General features: G+C 48.4%; 2 protein-coding genes across 4 annotated transcripts in view; both read left to right on the top strand.

The window, feature by feature from the left end:
• Plekha2 (pleckstrin homology domain containing A2) overlaps nt 1–15,356 on the top strand; it is a 58,620-nt gene extending 43,264 nt beyond the window's left edge. For all 3 annotated transcript variants that reach the window (XM_050146830.1, XM_050146831.1, XM_050146829.1), the window contains 3 exons: nt 4,361–4,424; nt 10,965–11,042; nt 11,628–15,356. In XM_050146830.1, the coding sequence (XP_050002787.1) occupies nt 4,361–4,424; nt 10,965–11,042; nt 11,628–11,993 (508 nt within the window). In that variant the 3' untranslated portion in view covers nt 11,994–15,356. The remainder of the gene's footprint in view (nt 1–4,360; nt 4,425–10,964; nt 11,043–11,627) is intronic.
• A 265-nt stretch (nt 15,357–15,621) lies between these two features.
• Nucleotides 15,622–21,115, top strand: part of Htra4 (HtrA serine peptidase 4) — a 14,070-nt gene continuing 8,576 nt past the window's right edge. The window contains exons 1-5 of the mRNA XM_050146854.1: nt 15,622–16,146; nt 16,517–16,616; nt 17,402–17,606; nt 19,421–19,615; nt 20,010–20,042. Of these exons, the coding sequence (XP_050002811.1) occupies nt 15,672–16,146; nt 16,517–16,616; nt 17,402–17,606; nt 19,421–19,615; nt 20,010–20,042 (1,008 nt within the window). The 5' untranslated portion in view covers nt 15,622–15,671. The remainder of the gene's footprint in view (nt 16,147–16,516; nt 16,617–17,401; nt 17,607–19,420; nt 19,616–20,009; nt 20,043–21,115) is intronic.

Genomic DNA, 21,115 nt, shown 5'->3' with positions numbered 1-21,115 from the left:
GAACTCACAGAGATCCGCCTGCCTCTGCCTTCCAAGTGCTGGGAGTAAAGACATGCACCACCACTACCCGCTTCTTCAGCCCCTTCTTATTCATTCTGAGCAGACCCTCTGTCTTTTCTAAATCTTCGTTTATTACCTCTTTTCAGGCTCTGTTTATGAGTGTGGTTGCCTGGGTGCATCAGAACTGACTCAGGGTTGAGATTACCCTGGGCCAAGTGCCCTCTTCCCTTCCCCTACTCTTTTTTATTATTAATTTATTTTTGCCGTGGATTAAGACTTTTAATTTAAGTCAGAGAATGAGGAGAAGAGCTGTCTCTTACAACATGGCACCGATGATCTTTTTTTTTTTTTATTGAAAAAATTTCTGCCTCCTCCCCCTTCCCCTACTCTTGCTCCTAAGATGAGCCTGCATGGTAACTTCTTGTGGGAGCAGAGAGTGTCGCTTAGGCGTATCTCAGGTGTCAGTCAGGTCCTTGGTCTCAGGGTCCGGGGCTCAGATGGGGCCTGGCCTTTCACTGGCTTCACACTCGCCATTGTCTGAAGATCTCAGGCCTTTCCTCCCTTGTTCTTGCTTTCTTAAGTAAGGGTTTCTCTGTGTAGTCCCGGCTGTCCTGGAGCTCCTCTGTAGAATAGACAGGCCTCAAACTCAGAGAACCACCTGCTTCTGCCTTCCGAGTGCTAGGCTTAAAGGCGTGCGCCACCACCGCCTGGCATTCGTCCTTTGTTCTTGAGGCTCCATGGGGCGATTCACAACACCCTTAAGTTACTACCACTGGCGGAACAGGTATTTTTATTTGTTCTTTCCTCTAGGAAACATCCCTTCTGAGTACATGGTGCGTGAGGTGATTCAGGACTTGACAAGACAATGTCCCATACCCAGCCCCAAATACTCGTGGACAAGTGAACCTTAATAGAGCCCAATCCCATCATTTTGGCCATGAGTCTGTAGTCTGTCCAGACTGTGCTTGAACTCTCTCCCCCTGTAGGCCCTGAGGCCTACAGCGGTAAGCATCCTGCTGTCCTGTGAAAGCACGGCACCATCCTACATAAACACACATGCTGTCTGATCCAAAGAAGCAGACTCAGAAATGCTGTACTAAGTTTTTCCAATAGCAGCTGTAGGCTCAGAAGACCGGGGCGGCTCCCGGGGAGAATTTGCAATTCGCGGAAGTAGCTATAGTTAGACATTGCCCCGAGTGTGGCTCCAGAGGGCAGAACTCAGCATGACTGGGTCATGAGAGATCATTGATTGCTCCTGACCCTGGAGGGCCTGGGTAGATCTATGAGCAGCCTATGGGGTGACTAGGACATGCTTGCCCAGCTTAGAGAGCTAGGGTAGGGTTCAGCCTGAGAGTCTTGAAAACACCCTACCTCTAAGTCTGCCTGAGTCATACTGAGTCAGGGAGGTGAAGTCCACAGGGAAGGCTGTGGCTTCGGGGCCTCAACTCTGTCAGATGGTGGAGCCTCTCTGGGGCCATTGGGGAAATTCGGGACAGCTGTAATCAATGGTTGCTGTCGAAATGAATCGAACTGAACTGAAAGCAGCATGCAGCCTGGGCAGTGGGTATGAAAGGGGCGGAGCTTCCATCCTGCTTCTCATCTCAGTGGACTGCAGGACTTAACCACATCTGCATGAAGCTAGAAGGTTAAAGCATTTAACCCCATCTGAGTTAGGCTTTCTGTTGCTGCTTCAAAGCACTAAAAAGCAAGCTGGGGAAGGAAAGGGTTTATTTGGCTTACACTTCCACGTCACTGTTCATCATCAAAGGGCATCAGAGGGCAGGTACATGGAGTCAAGACCTGATGCAGAGGCCGTGGAGGGTGCTGTTTACTGGCTTGCTCACATGGCTGGCTCAGTCTGCTGTCTTACAGACTTAGGACTCCCTGCCCAGGGATGGAACCACCCACAGTGGGGCTGAGCTCTTCCACACCAGTCACTAATTAAGAAAATGCACTTATAGGCTTGCCCATAGCCTGGTCTTACAGAGGCATCTTCTTAGAGAGCTGTCCCTACGCAGCAGTTCAGGAAGTAGGAGTGGTAGTTGGTGGGATGTATTTCAAGTGGTCTGTGCAATTCGAGCTGTGCCTTTGATGATGATCATTAAGCATCTTTTTGTTTTCACTTCTCACGGAAGGTCTGACAACATTTATAGTCCATGTCCGCAAGACTTTCTCTCACAGGTCCATGCGCCCTACCTCGTCTTAAGTCATGTCCCCCGCTCTGCCTGGGGGACTTGTCACTGGCCGTGTCACTTGTGTGTTTTCATTCTGGAAGACGTTTTCTGCCTGTGACCAACCCTTCCTCAGCACGAGGCTCTTTGCTAACCTGGAATGCAGTCTTACCTGCATCTGGCCTCGCCTCCTCAGGTGCTTTTGCTGGTAGCAATTACGTCTCTGCTCCTCATCCGGTCCCCATAGCGACTGGATGCACACGGCAGGCGGTGAACATAGACAGCAACTCCAGCCAGTTCGGGGTTGTGTCGTCACCGCTTGCCCTCTGCTTGGCAGGAGCCCTCTGCCAAAACCCGCGTCCCTTTTGAAGCTCGTCGCTCCTTTCTTTTCGAGACTGCAATTTGATCCCAATAATTCTTCCTTCCCTTTTATTCTCCCAAACCCTTCCACATTTCCCTCCCTGATCTCCGTCAAGTTCATGCCCTCTCTCCGTTCTCTCTCTGAAGCTTATTATTATTATTTGTTTGTCTCATACTGGGTGTACCCCCACTAAATTACACCCTATCCCCAGACGCAGGTCTTTTTTTTTTTTTCCAATGAAGGAAACTAATTTTTAAATTTATTTTATACAAGCGTACAAAGGAATAGGTTGCAACATGTCATTTTCATAATGCTTTGTTTTGGTTGTTCCTTGTCTGCCATCCTCCTCCTCTTCCCACTCTCCACGTTGGTTCCTTGATCCCTGGTCATCCCTGTTCTGTTCCACCTCTCACACCCTCTTTGTTTCCCCCTTCATGGTCCCCTGTCTTAAAAAAAAAAAAGTTGTTTCACACATTGTTTGCCCGTTGAATCATGTGTGGATGCGCGCACACACATGTGCATGCGGAGGCCCAAAGGCAGCGTGTAGGAGTTGCTTCTCTCCTTCTGCCTTGTTAGACTTGGTAGGTGGCAAGTTCCTCCCCCCCCCCTTGAGCCATCTTGCCAACTTCTGTGGATGTTTCACAGCGTGGTACTTGCCCTCACTTGTAAATTTACACACGTGCAAAAACGAAAGTCTAGGATCCAGCTGTGAGAGAAAACATGGCACAGCCTTTCTCAGTCTGAATTACTTTGCTTAATATAATAATTTCCAGTTCCATCTGCTTCTCTGCAAATTCCATGACCATCTCCCTCTTTTTAAAATTAATTTTGCCTTTTATTATTCATGCGGAGCTAGGCTATCTCTGTGAGTGTGTGCCACCTATGTGCAGGCACCTGGGGAGGCCAGAAGAGAATGTCAGATCCCCTGGAATGGGAGATACAGGAGGTGGTTGTGAGCCTCCTGATGTTGATGCTATGAGCTGAGCTCAGGTCCTCCGGTACAGCAGGGAGCGCTCTTCACTGCTGAGCCATCTATCCATCCCCATTCTTTTGCTTTACAACCAAACACACTCTGTTGTGTCTGGGAACCGTCCATCGGTTGATGGACGGCAAGGTTGATACCATTTCTGTGCTCCATGCTATCGTTAGTGATGCGGTGATTGCCGGGGGTGTGCAAGTCTCTCCACGGTAGGACTCTGAGTCTGTCCGGCACACGTCAGGGGTAGGTTAGAGGGGTCATAGGGTCGTTTTATTTTTACTTTCTTGAGGAACCTCCAAACTGATTTCCACAGTGGCTGTTCCAGTCTACACTCACCCCATTAGTAAGTAGGGGTTCACCTTTCCCCATTTGCCAGCATTTTTTTTATCTTCTTGCTTGTGGGTCATTCTGGGGTGAGGTGAAATCTCAAAATAATTTGAATTTGCATTTCTCTGAGGGCCAAGGATGCCAAACAGCTTCCTGGGAAGCAAATATTAAAGTCGTTTTACTCTTGATTTCTGTTTCTGCCTTTAGCTCCTTGTCCCCTGGGAGGGTGTATTGAGGCCAAGAGCAGGAACTCAGAGCTGTGGGTGGAGCCCAGGGGGAAGGAAGGGTTTAGAAATGGCATTGGCTCCCTTAGAAGAGGCATATTTGGGCTCAATGGGCGGTGATCTCTAGTACTTTGAACGGACATAGCATTTAAAGTCTTTGAGCCTGGACTTCCTTACCCACAGAGAGGAGAAAGTCTTGAGTTGCATTAGTGGGTGATTGAGAAAACTTCAGGGAATGATGTACAAAAGAAAGTACTCACAATGCCTGATATAATGTTCTTTCTCTTTCCCTGCCTAGCGATCTCTTAATGAGGGACAACCTGTTTGAAATCATAACCACCTCCAGGACATTCTACGTACAGGTAAACACTCATCCCAAGACCAGCATCCCTTCTCCGCGAATGTGCGTGAATGCCACCCCCACCCACCCCTGTCCCTGTTTTCCCTTCATTTAGCTTGTAGTTCCTCAGTGATCAGTTCAGTCCCTTAGTCAGTCTGTGTCCCTCTTCATTCTGAGGAGGAGTTTCCCTATGCTAGGATACTACAGACAGGCCAATCAACCGTGCCGGGGTATGTGTGCCTGTCGCAGCTGCGCTCGGCTGCGGAGCTCCAGCTAAGCAGAGAAAAGGGGAACTGGTGGGTAGTTTCACTTCTGCTCCGGAGGGTATTTATAAGTCCTGCCTGTGTATGAACATTACTGTGTGCAGAAAGACAGAAGCACAGAGGGCCCTGTGGCGGGCACAGGTGCATAGCCAGCTGCACAGAGAAAGCCATTGTTTGGGGCTCTGACGGGGTTCACTTACCAGGAGCTCCCCCACCCCCAGATCTGGAGTGCTCCCAATCCAGTATGAACTCACAGCAGCTAACAAGGCAGATTGCTAAGCAGGGCGAAGACATCCAGGGCCAAGTGGTCGGCCTAGGCTACCCAGGAGCCCACAAAATGTGCTGATATCTAGTGTGAGGCCGATGTGGGATTCTGAGCGGTGAAGTAGGCAGCCTTCCCAAGTGGAGTTTTGGAGGCTTCCCACTTCCTTTCTTTTCTTTTGCCCGCAGAAGCACTCCCGTAAAAGGATGAGGCCTAACCCCCGCTTGAGTGTGTATGTGAGTGTGAGAGTGTGTGTGTACGCTTTTTTCACTTTAGGCCAGCAGCCATGCTGGCTGATTTAAGCATCTTCAGGCCATCCTCAATGGGACAAGCACGCTGTCCAGGGAGGCTGGGGAACAGACTAGACCATGGAGGGGGTCACTTTGCTCTTGAATCTAGCTCTTCTCCAGAACTTCTACCATTCAGACACCAGGACTAGCCTGGACTTTAACACGAGTTTCTAGTGTTAGAGTTCATATTTGTAGAGTATGGCCAAGGCTCTGGGCATGGTCTGAGGTGCTGGGGTCATGAATTAGACCGAGCTGATCTTTAAGCTAAGTAATCAAGCAACTGAAATCACAGGCTTGGTAGATTATACAGAGGGAAATCTGCTGGACAGGGACCAGCATATCCCAATGTTCTCAGCGTTTCTCTACTCCTTCCCTTTTGCTCTCTAAACTTCTAAGAATGAAGGACACTAGCATCTCTCTGAATACATAAACGAGTGAAGGTCAAATTCATATGTAGCACTTGACTTACAGAGAATGGTGTGTTAGAGAAGGATGGATGAAACCAATAAACATGTTTGTTGATTCACTTAGAAATTACAACTATAAACTCATGATAAATTAAAAAGATACCTGTGAAAAGAACTGTTCTAAAAATAGCAAGGCTAGGATGATTTCCTAAGCATCTTCTCTGCATCTCTTTCATGGCAGACAATAGGAACTTCACTCTTAGCTCAGCGTGCTGTCCGTGACCTTGTATTACTTTGAAGAATTTGAAGATCTGGCCTTAAGCAAATTAAGTATTTAGACAAAGGGATTATTTCAATGTATCCTTTTAGATAGTTTCAGGTATCTTGTTTGTCTGTTTCTTACCAGAATTTGAAAGATAGTGATTTCTTAATATTTAGGTGCAGTGTAGTCTGGAACCTTATCAATACATTTGCGTAGGCATCGCTAAGATCACTGGTCACCATTCAAGTAGATGCTTCTTACCCAGTTTGTACATCACTTGGAAAATACTGCTCTGAGCAAACAGTGCAGATCCTCAAAGTGTTGACATATGTTACTATGTAACATTCTAAGAGTCACATTTATTGGTAGCATTAGTGAAGTCTTTGAACATGGGAAGATGCTGAGCTCCTGCTGTTAGAGGGGAGTTTTCTGGAATTCTGTTTTTTTTTTTTTTTATTTTTTATTTTAAGAGCTCAATATTGGTTGTTGTCAAAAAGAAATGATATTTCCTTGTCCCCCTGACTCATTTGATATAAAGTCTGCAGAATACCTGCCTCTGGATAAATTGGACTTGTAGTTTCTATGTTGGCCTCTTGTTTTATAAAAATCACTGCAGTTCTTGCTAACGGTGGGAGAACTCTGTCACTTGTACAGTTTGTTCTGCGGGGCCAGAGGGCTGGTGCACTGCACTCAAGTGACTTTCTGGCCTGATCCCTCAGTCGTGAGGAGTATGTTTGCACGAACCGTCTGTCCATCTGTCCGGTCTGGGGGTGTGACCAGCAAGCAGGGTGAGGCTGAGGAGAGTGCTCTGGGCAGGGAAGGACCAAGGCTGGGTTCCCATCATTCGGATGCTAGGGGTTCGGGCTCAGCTACACCACCCGCACTCCCTCTGTCCTCTCACTCTGTAGCGCTCTGTGCAACTCATGAGAAGCAGCTGCTGTGGCTTAGATGTTCCGGGGGACACTGCTGAGCAGGCGCTGGCCGGAAGTGTATATCACATAATTCTCCACAATCTCTCTGGGTCTCATCTCCCATCTGTCCCATGAGGAGACAGGAGCTTCAAAGGTAAATGATCCATTCAGGATCAGAAACTCAGGGAATTATGGAGCTGATTGAGAGTACTTGGTACTCGGGACTTGCTTGTGTCCGGAATTTATGCTGTAGGGCAGTGGTTCTCAACATCCCTCATGCTGAGGCTCTTGAATAGAATTTTTCATGTTGTGGTGACCCCCAACCATAAAATTATTTTATTGCTACGCCTTAACTGTAATTTTGCTACAGTTGTTAATTGTAATGTAAATATCTGATATACAGGATATCTGATATTCGACCCCCAAGGGGGTCACCACCCACAGGTTGAGAACCACTGTGTAGAGGCTGTAGCCACAACCAGAAAAATACTCTACCTCTGACCAACCTGGGGTGACTGGGAATGTTGGAAGCCTGATGATGTTGAACAGATCCAGGTAGCAGTCAGGCTTCAAGATGGACGGAAATGGCCCCGGACCGGTCTTGTTAGTAGGCAGATATTTCTCAGCTCTGGCCAGGGTCCAGGATGAGATTTCTAAGCTGGGCTGCTGCTCAGTGGTTTAGTGCTTGCCTGGAATGCGGAAAGTCCCGGTGTCAATCTCCAACAACTCTCCAAACAGAATCCAACTGCCAGTCCTTGCAATACAGAGCAGGGGTCTCCATGTCTGCATTTCCCATTCATAGAGGGCCTGGGGGTCCTGTAGTTTATCAACAGGAGTGTTTGTCGCTAGAATGAGAACTCTGAAATCGTCTTTAGCTCACCTGTCGGAATTTGGTTGCTGTGCCAGGACAACCGAGAAGAGTGACAAGGGACTCGTAGGGTGTGGAGCCAGAACTCTTGGGTAGTTACTTCATAACTTAGACTCTAAGGCCAGGGGTACCACCCGCAACAGTGGTTCTCAACCTGTGGGTCATGACATCTATTGGGAAAGGAGGAAGTTGGAAATCAAGGGAAGAAGGACCTGCTGGAGATTTAGGGGCCATGGGGGTAACCAGAGGCGAATGTTGCATGTCTGTTATTGATGTCTGCCATCGCTCACTGCATCTGTTAGTGCTGACCTCATAACTGATGCACAGAGGCTCCCTGGACCGCAGTAAAACCACAGGTTTTGTGAAGGATTTCATTTTGGAAGTTTGTGCCTCTCTTCTTATAAACTGCCATCGAGGCTGGAGACCATAATGCATATAAGAGCAGGGCAGGGAGAGAGGAAGGTACATATGGCATCTCCCTTTCTTATCGGCCCAGTGTCGGGCACTTTTTGGTTTCCAAGTAGGTCACCTGGGCTGAATGGACTTCATGTTATTTCTTTCTTGAATGGAATCAAGTGCAATACTTGATTTTTTAAAATAAAAATCTATTTATTATGTATGCATTATTCTCGGTATTCTGTCTGCATGTATGCCTGCAGGCCAGAAGAGGACACCAGATCTCATTATAGATGGTTGTGAGCTACCATGTGGTTGCTGGGAACTGAACTCAGGACCTTTGGAAGAGCAGGCAGTGCTCTTAACCACTGAGCCTTCTCTCCAGCCCTGATTGTTTTATTTGTATAATATTTTAAAATGGCGGTATATCATGTTGTGTACAGTCATGTGTATGTGCAGCTTGTGACATGTATGCAGAAGCCAGAGGAGGACGTCAATGTCTTATTCTATGATTTCTACTTTATTTTTGAATCATTTTCTTTGTGGTGTATGTTTTTTTTTAGCATACACATATACCTGTGTGCCATGTGCATGTCTGGTGCCCATGGTGACTAGATGAGGCCGTTGGGTCAAGCAGAACGGGAGTGACAGACAGTTGTGAGTCCCCTGAGGGGGTGCTGAGAATCAAATCTGGGTCCTCTGACTGAACAGCCAGTGCTTTTAACTGCCAAGCTGTCTGTCAAGGTCCTCAACTTCGAGTTTCTCACCGAACCTGGAACTTGGTGTTTCACCTAGGCTGACTGCCCAGTGAGGCCCTGGAATCCACTTGTCTGTCCCCCAACACTAGCATTTGGGGCATATGTAGATGCTCAGCTTTTCTATGGGCCCTGGGGATTCAAACCCAGGTCCTCTTGCTTGCACAGCAGTGCTCTTGCCCACTGAGCTATCTCCTCTGCCCTCCCATCAAAATAACTGGGGAATAAAAGTATAAAATAGTGGTTAAATCTACTGAAGGTATTTTATAAAATATATTTTCAGTTTTTACAGTATTATTTGCAATATCTGCTTTGGTGGGGGTAAATGCATAATAACCTTTTCTCCATCAAATGTTATCCTGTTTGATCCTTTTTAAAAGTTGGCTCATTACTGGTTCTAGGACCTAGAGTTTTGCAAGTGCCAGGCAAGTGCTCTGCCTCCGAGACCCAGCCCAGCCTTTGATCCTTTGGGGTGGATTTATATGTAATTCAAAGATAAGTATCTCAGGATGAGGGCATTGAACAAATCTATACTGGTAAAATACATTTTTCTGTTGTTGTTGTTTGGAGATAATGGTCTCATGGCCGTATCCCTGGCTCGCCTGGAAATGCCTATGTAGATGAGGCTGGTCTAGAACTAGAAGATATTTACCTGTCTCTGCTTCCTGAGTGCTGAGATTAAAGGTGTGTGTCACCGTGCTAGGCCATGATGGTAGAATTTCAGGTTTATTTGCTCTCCTCTTACATAGAATAGTAAAAATAGCAACCATCACTAATCCATAGAGGGCCCCACAGTCTGGGTGCTATTCAAACAGTAAAACCTCACAGCTTACTTAGTTCTTCCTTGTAGGTCTAGGGACCGGGTGCTCTCTCATCCTGATCTTAGGAAAAGTTTGTATACCTAATTCAGGCTACTCTCTTTGGACCAGGGATATGTTTTCCTTTTTCTTGGAGAGCTACTACATTGATTGCCAAGTTGCCTGACCGAATCATGGGGAGGGGCAAGTATAAATAAATTAGCAGGTGGCAGGTGTCAGAGCAGCACACAGCGGGCCTTTGTCTTTCTTGTTGACCTGGTGCCTTTGTTGGCATGTGCTGCAGGTGGCAGCAGCGAACCAAGGGGCTCTGTTTTGGGGGTGATGGGGAGGGATGGTAAGGCAAATGTGAGAGAAAATACGAAATGCAAAACCCCGTGAAAAGCTAGGTGGTCCGTTTTATCCCGGTAGGATTCAAAGAGTGGTTTGGGGTATGGAAAAGCAAGAGGAGCAAGTGGAGCCTGTGGGGACTGGGTGCTTGTGCGCGCGCGCTTTGTGTTTGGGCGGATGGTTAGGGGAAGGTGCTAGGAGAGCGGAACTTAAGTCTTGTTTCCAGCTCTTGGGTAGCTACTACATAGGGCCCTCTGCGACTCCTTCTCCCTACTGCTGGGAGGCGCCCGGCAGCTCGGCCTGCAGGGGCCAGGCCTCCTCCGTCTTCCTCTTTCCATAGAGACACTGCTGCCCCCTTCTGGGGTGAGGAGGCTATTGACGAGAAATGCTTCACTCGGTTCTGCTCTTGATCTTGGACTTAGCTCACTCCAAGGCTGGGGTGAAATTTTTGGACAGATTCTTGTGCTCTGAGGAAGGCGCTGTTTCTGTTGACAACACAACGGTCGTGTTTACCTTGGAGGGTTTGCAGAGGGAGTTTGCTTTGGTGGAATTTGAAGTGGAGGGGGGTTGAGGGGGGGTCTTCTGTTCAGATAATTATGAGAGATGAGAGTAGATTCTAGACCAGTCTCAGACCTGGGGCTGTGGCATTCTGAACCCCATTTTCCTTTGGGGGTAAAAACCAGGAGTCTGGAGTGGCTCAGCTGTTTTTCAGATGGGGTGAAAGTGGGGTGATGGGTTTAGGCAGAAGATGGGGTACTAGGTGTTCTCTACCCTAACCCCTCCTCCTCTTCAGGGCAGCTTCACTTTGAGCAATTTTAATTACGGTATGGAGAGAGAGATTGCAGCTGGGACAATGTCCTCAAAAGTCTGCAAGCCACTGGGCTACATGGTTTCCAAGAGCCCTCTGACCTGGGGATGATGTGATTTTAGGAACTTGAGCCAGAGACTTAGAAGCTGAAGTCACACCCCAAAAATGTGTGTAAGTGTTGCGGATGTTTTGCAGGCAGACAGCCCCGAAGACATGCGCAGCTGGATTCAGGAGATTGGAGCAGCTGTCCAGGCCCTCAAGTGCCACCCCAGAGTAAGTCACTTCCTTTCTGTGCCACAGTGTCTGCTTCAAGATGAATTAACTTTGAATGGGCATGTTTCATTTGGTTATGTAGGCAGGCGGCCCAGCCGTGAATGCAGCTGAGCCATAGGCTGGCTCACTTGTTTTTCTCTTTCAGTTAACTTGGGGACATTCCCCCCCCACACACACACTTTTGGTTTGTTGGTGGACATGAGGTTGGGCTGGACAGAGAGATGAAGTTTCTAATGTGTCCTGCAAGTCCAGTGTCAAGCAGATCTCCAAACATATGTAGTGAATTCTGCTTAGTATCTGCATTTATTGATGTACTTACTTACTTTTGAAATGCATATATATATTATTTTTGAATTTGCTGTGTGGCCCAGAGTAGCCCTGAGCTTCATAGTCATCCTCCTGCCTTAGCCTCCTGGGGAGCAGGGACTGCAGGTACCCCTGACTCTGATACACTTATTTGAGTTGTGTAGCCAAGTGTCCCTGTTTGAGGTGGTGATCCTGGGTGGCTAACTTTTCTTGAGACCTTGGGATTAACACTGTGAGGAAAATCCCTATGTTGTCTTTTTCTTCTCTTTCTGCTTTCAGGAACCATCCTTTTCTAGATCCGTTTCTTTGACTCGCCCTGGAAGCTCAAGCCTTGCCAGCGGGCCCAACTTCATCTTGAGGAGGAGACCGGCAGTGGAGGAAAAAAGGGCTCTCTGTAAGGCCCCTTCTGTGGCCTCCTCCTGGCAACCCTGGACACCTGTCCCCCAGGCTGGGGAAAAGCCACTGTCAGCTGAGAACGCTCCGGCTCCGGAGGATTCTTTATTCCTGCCTCACCCTGGGCAGAGCAATGCTACCGGGGTGCTGGCGAGTTCACGGGTCAGGCATAGGTCGGAGCCCCAGCACCCTAAGGAGAAGCCATTTGTGTTCAACCTCGATGATGAAAACATACGGACCTCTGATGTGTGACGTGCAGTACTGTGGTATGCCGGAGAGATGTCACTGTGACTCAGTTTCTCTGCCGCGGTGGAGGACAGAGGCTAATGGCACTCACAGTGGAGGGACCCATCCAGCTGGCTTTTGTTTTTGTTATTATTTAATTGGGGGGAATCATTAGGATAGACCCACAGGCACACTCTGTTGCCTCTTGAATGCCCTCCTTTCCCCAGGTTTCATAGTGAAGGGGTTAGTTTTAACTGTTAAAACCGGGAGAGGGGTGGTTAGAGTCTAGTTTTACCCCTAACCAGTACCCTCCCCACCATTTGTATTTCTTTCATTTTCTTGGTTTTGTTTCCAGTTTATATACAGGATATCAGGCTAAGAGCTGGTTTCACCTACCCCTGTTTATTGGCTGATGCGTGGAAATCAGGCAAAGGGTTGCCATAGGGACTGAAAGGCCTCGGGTTCAGGAGACTCTGGTTGCAGCATGATTGGGTCTCATCTGAGAGGTGGCCTTAGAATCTGGGGAGTGAAGGGCGAACTTCATAAAGTCTTTCCGGGCATTTCCCTCAGGACGCCTCCCAGGGGAAGAGAGAGGACCTCTTATGAGTCATGAGGGCTAATTAAACTGCCATAGCCACTTGTGGGAATTACACTGTCCTCTTGCTCCCCTGTGACCCCCAGTGTTCTCAACGTGGGTGACAGAGCCACAGCTCTGTTTGCTGTGTGTCTGGTCCTGAGGATAGCAAGGATGGCGTTATCAGTGTTAAAATGCCAGGACCGTGGAGATCAGAACGGACGTTTCCCTTGAAACCATGTTATTTGAGTATATGTGTGGTGGTTAAGTGTAGAATGATTTCCTCTGTGTGTGTGTGTGTGTGTGTGTGTGTGTGTGTGTGTATTCACTCTCTATCTCAGAGCCTTAAGGTGAAGCTGCTCCTGAGAGGCACCATCTTTGACTCATGCTTTCCAGACAGGAGAATGGTGCTGCTTTGGCACAGCCGGTCTTGAACCCCTGTCTCTCAGCTCTTTAAGAAAGGGGCAGTGTCTAACGTTAAGTGCTTGTATATTGCACCCTGCTGATGGACTTGCTTTTTATACTTTTAAGTTGCCCGGTAAATGAAGCCATGCATATAGTAGGTGGAACCCTAGCATCTGATAAGATCCTATACACTCCCCAGTGGAGAGACAAAAGATGTTTTTTTTTCCCTAATGGTTATATTTTTCATGGAAGAGAAACTGGGAATAAAGAAGCTGAATCAGGAAAAATCACTGGCTAGGATGTGTATTTTAGTTAGAAACTTGTAGCTCAAAGAAGAGACTTGGAGACTTTTTTTTTTAATTATTTAAGCCAATCACCACTCCTGTGTCTATAGTTAATGCAAAAGAAAAGCAGGCACAAATCTCTGTAAGTGTGAGAGGAAGCGTGTAAGTGTGAGAAAAGTGTGTTCTTTCTAATGTGGCTGAAACCCTGAAGCCGGTGCCACACTGAAGACTCCTGAGCTCAACGTGTGGGAGCTGTCCCCCACTATAAGTTTGGCCTTGTGTTCCTGGTCTAAAAAACAAAACCCACTGGATCTCCATTTCTTTTTCTGTTCTCTATCTTTCACCCCTCCCCCTTTATTATTGTTTTTTTTTAAATAATTTTTGTGTATTTTGGTTTTCATAAACTCTTGGTTTGGGGATTATTTATTTATGAGTGACCAAGGTTACAGCTTACTTCAAACGCCAAATTCTAAAAGCCCTTTGTCTCTGGTTTCAACTTAAAATCTTTCTCTAGAAAATTCTTTGGCTGCTCAACGGAATTGCTCAATGTGAGATGAGGAAGTAATGAAAATAAGTCAGGAGCTCGGGAGTGAGCTTTCCTCATCTCCTGACTCATGCAGATGATGTCATGTTCTGGCGTTTAAATTGCAAAATCTGTCTGTCTCGCTGCAACACACCGCTAGCTAGGCTATTACTAGGCTGCATTAACTGGTCATTAAACGCTGATAGTCTCATTAAGTATTTCGAGATTGTCGTTAGATTAAACCCAGTGCCTTTTACATTATATAAAGAAAGGGAAAGATCAGAGTTTCAGTGACTCTACCTGGCCAATACACGGGAATTCCTAGTTAGAACGTTGTTAATATAGCTTCAGTGTTAAGAAAGCATAATTATCTTTGTGAAGTCCAGAAACATTCCAATTCTCAATTCTTATTTCAGAATTCCCTTTCTGTCTGGATTTCTGACCAGTTGTATACTCATCTCCCCGTTTAAAATCCATTTGCTTTTGCTGGAGTCTTGCTACGTAGTTCAGGCTGACTTTGAACTGATAATCCTCCTGCCTCTGCCTCCCGAGTTCTTGGATTACGAGCTTGTACTACCATAGCTGGCCTCTCACAGTGTTTTAATGTGAGTCAAAGATTAGTGCATGAACCTTCAGTGTTCGATGTATAAACTAGAACCTGGGGTGGGGGAAAATAGGGTGTGATACAGTGTGGATTTGTGAATAAACGTATGTTGTGGCTAAATCAGAAGGGATTTCTGAATTATAAAAGGTACTGCTTTTTAAATGTATTTTTTTTTTTTTTGGTGGAATAAAAGCAGTCTCTGAGGTCGGGTTCTTCTACAAGGCTCCTAAGGCAGTGTTCTCCGCAATTTAAGGGCTCACCATCCTTTAGCCTTGAAAGATTTGATGGGCTTGCTTACCAAGATCAGGTGAGAATTAGCAAAAATACTGTGCCTTTCTCATTCTGTGGACACTGATGAGGGTATGGAAGATCATGGCCTAGGGAGGGACCTCAGGTCAAAGCAGTAGAATAATGTCTCTTCTCCAGGTACAATGCTGAGCTCCTGGGGAAAGATTTAAGGCCCAGCATCTTAGTTTACTGGAAGCAAACTGGTTTTGCTTCAGGACTAAAATGACTCTCCGAATAAATAGCAGATCAGCCGTTGAACAGGGGATTTGACATTTTCAGTATTAACCAAATAAACAGCCATCTGGTAGGCAATGGCAGCATTTTGGAAATTAAGTTTCCCATGTCACTTCTAACTTGGATTTTTTTTTTCTCTCTAAAATCTGTTTTTCTCATTGCTCCCCTTCCCTCCCTTCTCTCTGGGTGTTATTGCCTGCTCGAGTCAATTACAGTCACTCATACTAGGTAGGCTTTGAATAAAGTGAATGTCTGGCAAAAACACACAGCGTGACCCATTGGTCCTCTGTTTATGAAGGTGTGGCGTGTCCCGTTTGAGCCGGTGTTTGAGCTGTGAAACACACCTCCAAAGGCACTGAGCTAAGTGCATGGAAACTCCAGCTTCTTATGTTGTGTGATTTCCTAATTGGTATGTAGCAAAACGTCATTTTCTAAAACTGTTTGGTTGCTTGTTTTTGTAATAAAAACATGTGAAATATTGAAATCTGGTCGGTTGTTTTCTTGGTCTGATCTCGTGGCCGTGGGCGGGTGGTCACGTTTGTCACTTGACCCATGACTAGAATTCCTCCCTTCGTGGCTTATAGGTGGGTGGCTCTGGTTCTGGGGTGGCACGGGGTGGTGGGTGATATATGGGTGTGTGTGTGCAGAAGTGAGCCAGACGCTATCCTTTAACAAGTCTGGAGGCTGGCAGAGGCGGCACCAAGGCCAGGAAAACGTGTTGCTTATTTTAGGCCAGTTGTGAATCCTGAGAGGAGTAACTGGAAAAGTGAAATCCAAGAGGGCAAGGAACAGGATGAGCTCCCAGGCGCTCTGGACTGTGTGGGCACAGTTTCTCCTGCTGTGGCTGCTGCTGCCTGTTCCTTGGGTGGAGGCCAGAAGGTCCAGAGTCTCGATGCCCTGTCCTGAGGTCTGCGATGTCACACGTTGCCCGCCACTGCCCACCTGCTCGACTGGCACCGCGCCGGTGCCCGACCGCTGCGGCTGCTGCCGTGTGTGCGCTGCGGGAGAGGGTCAGGAGTGTGGCGGGACCCGGGGCCGGCAGTGCGTCTCGGGGCTGCGCTGCGGTGCCCCGTTTTCCCGGGAGCCTATCGGGGGCGCATGGCTGGGCACCTGCGGCTGCGTGGAGGGCGTGGAGGGCGCGGAGGTGTGCGGCAGCGATGGGCGCACCTACCCCAGCTTGTGCGCGCTGCGTAAGGAGAACAGAGCCGCGCGACTACGGGGCTTGCCCCCGGCAGTGCCCGTGCATAAAGGAGGCTGCGGGGACCCAGGTGAGAGAGGTGAGGGACATCCCAGCCCTCCCCCCACCCCATACTTTTGAGTTTTCCTAAGTAGATAAAGTGGGTGCTCTTGAGTTTGCGTGCTGGCTCGCGGGGTCTGCCCTCCTTCGCCAGTTCCAGAGAATCAACCTGTTGTGGTTATTTCTGGTGTTCTTGCCTGGATAATGTGGTCTCTACTCGTTTTCACCGGGATTTTTCCATCGCCTTTTCTTCCCTTTGGTATGACAGTCTGGGTCCTTCCATCTGCTAGTCTAGAGAACCTGCGTAGGCAGGGGGACGGAGAGATGCTGAAGGATTTTGAGATGTGACATCTGCTTCCAGGGAACAATGCCTGCCCTCATCATGGACCATTTATTCACAGGGACCAGGAGTGCAGGGCGGCTCTGGAGGAAGTTTAACTTTATCGCAGCGGTGGTGGAGAAAGTGGCGCCATCTGTGGTTCACTTGCAGTTATTCCGCAGGTAAAGGTCACACCGAGGGTCAGCTACCCCACCTGATGGTGGCTGCGCATTATCTGATCATTAAACAAATCTGTTGTGAGAAACCCCAGGTTCAAAGAGTTGGCTGGGATATAGCTGGGCCGTGGAGCTCCGTGCGAAGCAGGCGGGGAAACCTCAGGTTCCTGCCCAGTACCCGAAGAAAAATTCTTAAGAGTTATTTCGCTAAAGCGCAAAAGGCCAAGCGTGAGGATTCTGGCTTCTAAATCCAAGTTTCACCCGTGCACGTTGGTGGCCCATGTTTCTTCCCCCCCCCCCTCCCCATACTCCACAAGCAAAGCTTAAGGCTGACTGTCGGAGCTAGTCAACATTTGCTGTTCTCTGCTTAGCTTTAGCCATCGCTTGTGCGCAAGGAAACCTGGATCGACAGAAACTTAATTTGTTCTGTTTCACCACGCCAGTTGACAGCGGAAACCAAGAGCTAGATTTTGACATTGTGACAGCGGTGTGAGCCTTTACAGTGTTAGCACCAGGTTTGGTCTCTTCTCGGCAGATGCCACAGGTTGTCACTCTGGCTCGATTTGAAGGAGGAAGCAGGGTCTCGGGACCCGGTTCTGATTTGTGCTCAGAAGAGATGGCCGGGCCATGCTACATGTGGCTCAGGATGGAAATAGACAGGGGAAGGGATAATGCTTGAGAAAACTCCTGGGGCTCTGGTTGATAAATGCGATGTTTCCTGGGTCTAACAAACCATGTCTGGATTCCCCAGTCCCTGCCCTTAGTTCATCTATTGCCTTGTTCCGGTGCAGGTCACCTCTCACCAACCAGGAAATCCCTGCCTCTAGTGGCTCTGGGTTCATAGTGTCTGAGGATGGACTCATTGTCACCAACGCTCACGTCCTCACCAACCATCAGAAGATCCAGGTAGAACTCCAGAGTGGGGCCCGCTATGAAGCTACTGTCAAAGACATTGACCATAAGCTGGACCTCGCGCTGATTAAGATTGAGCCGAAAGTGAGTAGTCGGGAGCTAAGTCGGAGTCTTCACCTGTGCGAATTTCACAGTTTATTTGCTATATTTATTTTCTTTTAAATTCCTTCACTATGCCTTTTCTCTGTATGTAGAGTACGTGTGTCCCCCCTCCCCCCTCCCCCACCCTTTCCCTAAACCCTGGTGTCCCAGGCTTCTTTTTTTTTTTAAAGAACAAAGTCGTGAGTGATGTAGAGATTAAAATCTAGAGCTTCAGCGGGCGGTGGTGGCGCATGCCTTTAATCCCAGCACCCAGGAGGCAGAGGCAGGTGGATTTTTGTGAGTTCGAGGCCAGCCTGATCTATGCAAGAGCTAGTTCCAGGACAGGCTCCAAAGCTACAGAGAAACCCTGTCTTAAAACGCCAAGCGGGGGGGGGGGGAGCTGAGAAAGAAATAGAAAAGGAAAACCTAGAGCTTCGCTGAAACCTCACATTCCCTCAATGCCCCTCCCTTACACTCCTGCCCCCTTTCCCCCTACCTGCTGTGTTTCCAGTCTCTCCGTAGTAAATGAAGAACCTAATCCCCAAAGCTGCTGTGGTACAGACTCCAGGTTCTTTTGGTTTACCTCCTTTGCTCCACCCCCATCCCTGGGCAGGGCAGGTGACTGACTCAGTCTGGAGACCCCAGAGTGGGCACAGGGGTGGGAGGAAACGGTCAGGGAAAGGGATGGCAGAGTAGAACAGAATGAAGTGTGGACTCCTACCCCTGAGGCACCAACTGGACTGGGTACAGGGGAAAGGACACAGCTCGCCCTATCCCCCAGGAAAGGGACCCTGCAGCTTCATGCTCCTTCCTTTGGGAACAATGCTAGATTGTTTGCCCTTCTGGCAAGGGCTACAGAACCAGGCTGGACGGCATCCCCCTGCAGCCAAGGCTGCTCTTGCAAGGTAGATTTTCCAACTGCAATGGCAAACTCTCCAGGTTCCGGCTCAATTCTTGATATTCATTTCCTTTCTCACGTGGGCCTGTACCCCTGTACCAGGGTCTCTGCTTCACCTCCCTCTTGAGGCTCTTATTTTATCAGTTTCCTCTGCCTACTCTGCAGCAGGGGCCGCAGCTCACACACCTCTGAGACTGAGTTGCAGAGCTTCAAAGCAACAGATGATTGTCTGGCTGAACCTTTCCAAAGAGAATGCCTGGGTGTACCCCAGTATTAGCTACCTTGGCTTCAACAGCTTGGCTTGGCAGGTTGCCCCAGTTTCTCTCTGCAGAGCTTCCAGGTTCTGGGATTCTTGGGGGATTTGGTTGCAGCGTTACCTTCTTAACCTTCAAGGCACCTGGGTGGCCAGCACAAGGCCCAGGGGAGATGCCCTCTGCGTTGCTTTCCACTTGGGCTCCTACCTGACTCTCAGGCTTCAAGGTCTTCAGGCCCGCTTGGGCTAATAGGCCTACTCTAACCTGAGGTCTAGAGTAGTTAGCCCTCTGCAGAACTCATGCTGGTGGGAACGGGGAGATCTCGCATACCGTCCGTCAATATTTGCCCAACCCCTGACTTGATTCCTGGTCCAGCCATAGGGCTTTATAAGCTTAGTCAAGTCCAAGGGTCAGCCCACCCAGCCTGGCTCCAGTCTTTTTGATCTGTCACTGCCATCAGACAGGAGGGATGAGAAGGCCAAGTCCAAAGTCAGGTGTTCAGTCATGGGGAACAGGAAACCCAAGCTAGGGGCCTCGTGAAAGGAGGCCTAGCCAAGGGCTTCACTCTCTGTGTATGTTTTCTCTGGTGTCACCTGCCAGCAGGTACTGGCTGACTGTTCTTCTTCTCCATCTTTCCTTCCTTTGTCCCTTGCCCCCATTTGCAGACTGACCTTCCTGTGTTGCTGCTGGGGAGATCATCTGACCTCCGGGCTGGAGAGTTCGTGGTGGCTTTGGGCAGCCCATTTTCTCTGCAGGACACGGTGACTGCCGGGATTGTCAGCACCACACAGAGAGGTGGCAAAGAGTTGGGACTGAAGGATTCAGACATAGACTATATCCAGACAGATGCCATCATTAATGTAAGTCACCGGGAGTCTGTTCTCAGCCCAGAAGGTATTGCTGGAATAGAGTCAGAAGAAAACTTTAGAGTGATCTTATTTCCTTTTGGTCTTTTGAGCATTCTCAGAGGACATCCCTAAGGGAGGGCTGGAATGCGCTGTTGCTAGAGCCCAATGTTTGATTTAACTGGCACCCACCCTTGGGACTTGTCACAGAGGTCACTTCAGTGATACCGTGTGGGGTCCTTTTGCTTTGCTCTGTACCCACACTGACTTTAGGATTGGGAGGGTGATAGGCATGATTTTGGCTGCTTTGGGAAGCAGACAGCTCTGGCAAAACTCATTAGGAACTCTGTATAAATAATGAGGAGAAATGTATGTTTGCTAACTGGTGGCTTTCTCGTCTTGTCTTTAGCACGGGAATTCCGGGGGCCCACTGGTGATCTTGGTAAGTGGCCGCTTTCCTTGCTTATTTTTCTTCTTAACTTTAAACGTGTTTCAAAATCCGTGATGTGGACTTGGGTACCACTCTCATGGGGAGATTAAGCAATGATGCTTTTTATTCTTGGGTCTTAAGGAAATGGTTAGTTAGGGAAAACTTTGGAGCCTGTGAGGGATTTATCCTCCTGGTGTGTGCTCTCATCTCACCAAAAGCACCACCAGGGCCCTGGCTACAGCTTATTTCAGAGTTTTCCTCTTTTACATGCTTTCTGTTGCCATTGGATAGTTACCAAAACACCCAGGAGATGAAGCTCCGACTTCTGCAGAAGACCAACTGTGCTAGGTCTTGTACACCCTTGAGATCACAGTTCTTTTACATATGAACTATCCCTCATCTGATAACGCTGACTGAATGGTACAGTCTTTCCAGGTTTTTAATCTTCTGCCTGCTCACAGATGACAGAAAAGCCAGACCCAGAATCCATTGTTCTGCTGTGTGTTTTAATCTTTGATGTATGCTTGTATGAAGGTTTCTCTGTGTAGCCCTGGCTGTCCTGGAACTTGGTCTTGAGACCAGGCTGGCCTCGAACTCACAGAGACCCACTTTCCTCCCGAGTGCTGGGGTTAAAGGTGTGCACCACCACTGCCTGGCCTGTGGTTTATTCCTAATTGAACCAGTGCCTCTACTGGTGATGCTGAAGCTTCTGCTTGCTCACCTGCATGAGTACAGTACTCCTAGGCTCAGGCTTCTCCTCCAGCTGCTACTTCCTTTTCAAGCATCCTCTCCCACCTTAGCTCTGGGATGGAACCCAGGCCTGGGATGCACACGCTGGGCAGCACTCAGCCACTTGGCTGCAGCGTTGGCCAACACAGCGATTCCTCCTCGTAGCACCGTGCCCATCTTCCAATTATACAGCGTCTACGTAGAGCAGGGATGGAATATAGAATTGCAGGCCATACTCCAGAATCATTGAGTTCCCACCCATTTGTATTTTAATACAAATACCTTTCTGCTGCTCTTGTTGCCTAGCAATGGCTAAGAATGGCGAAGGGCGGGGGGGGGGGGGGGGGGGGGGGGGG

Source organism: Alexandromys fortis, unplaced genomic scaffold, assembly GCF_014885135.2.
Source record: "Alexandromys fortis isolate MF-2015 unplaced genomic scaffold, M_Fortis_MF-2015_v1.1 scaffold_55, whole genome shotgun sequence".
Classification (NCBI taxonomy): domain Eukaryota; kingdom Metazoa; phylum Chordata; class Mammalia; order Rodentia; family Cricetidae; genus Alexandromys; species Alexandromys fortis.
The sequence above is the reverse complement of the archived record's forward strand: the minus strand, read 5'-3'. Positions and strand labels throughout refer to the sequence as shown.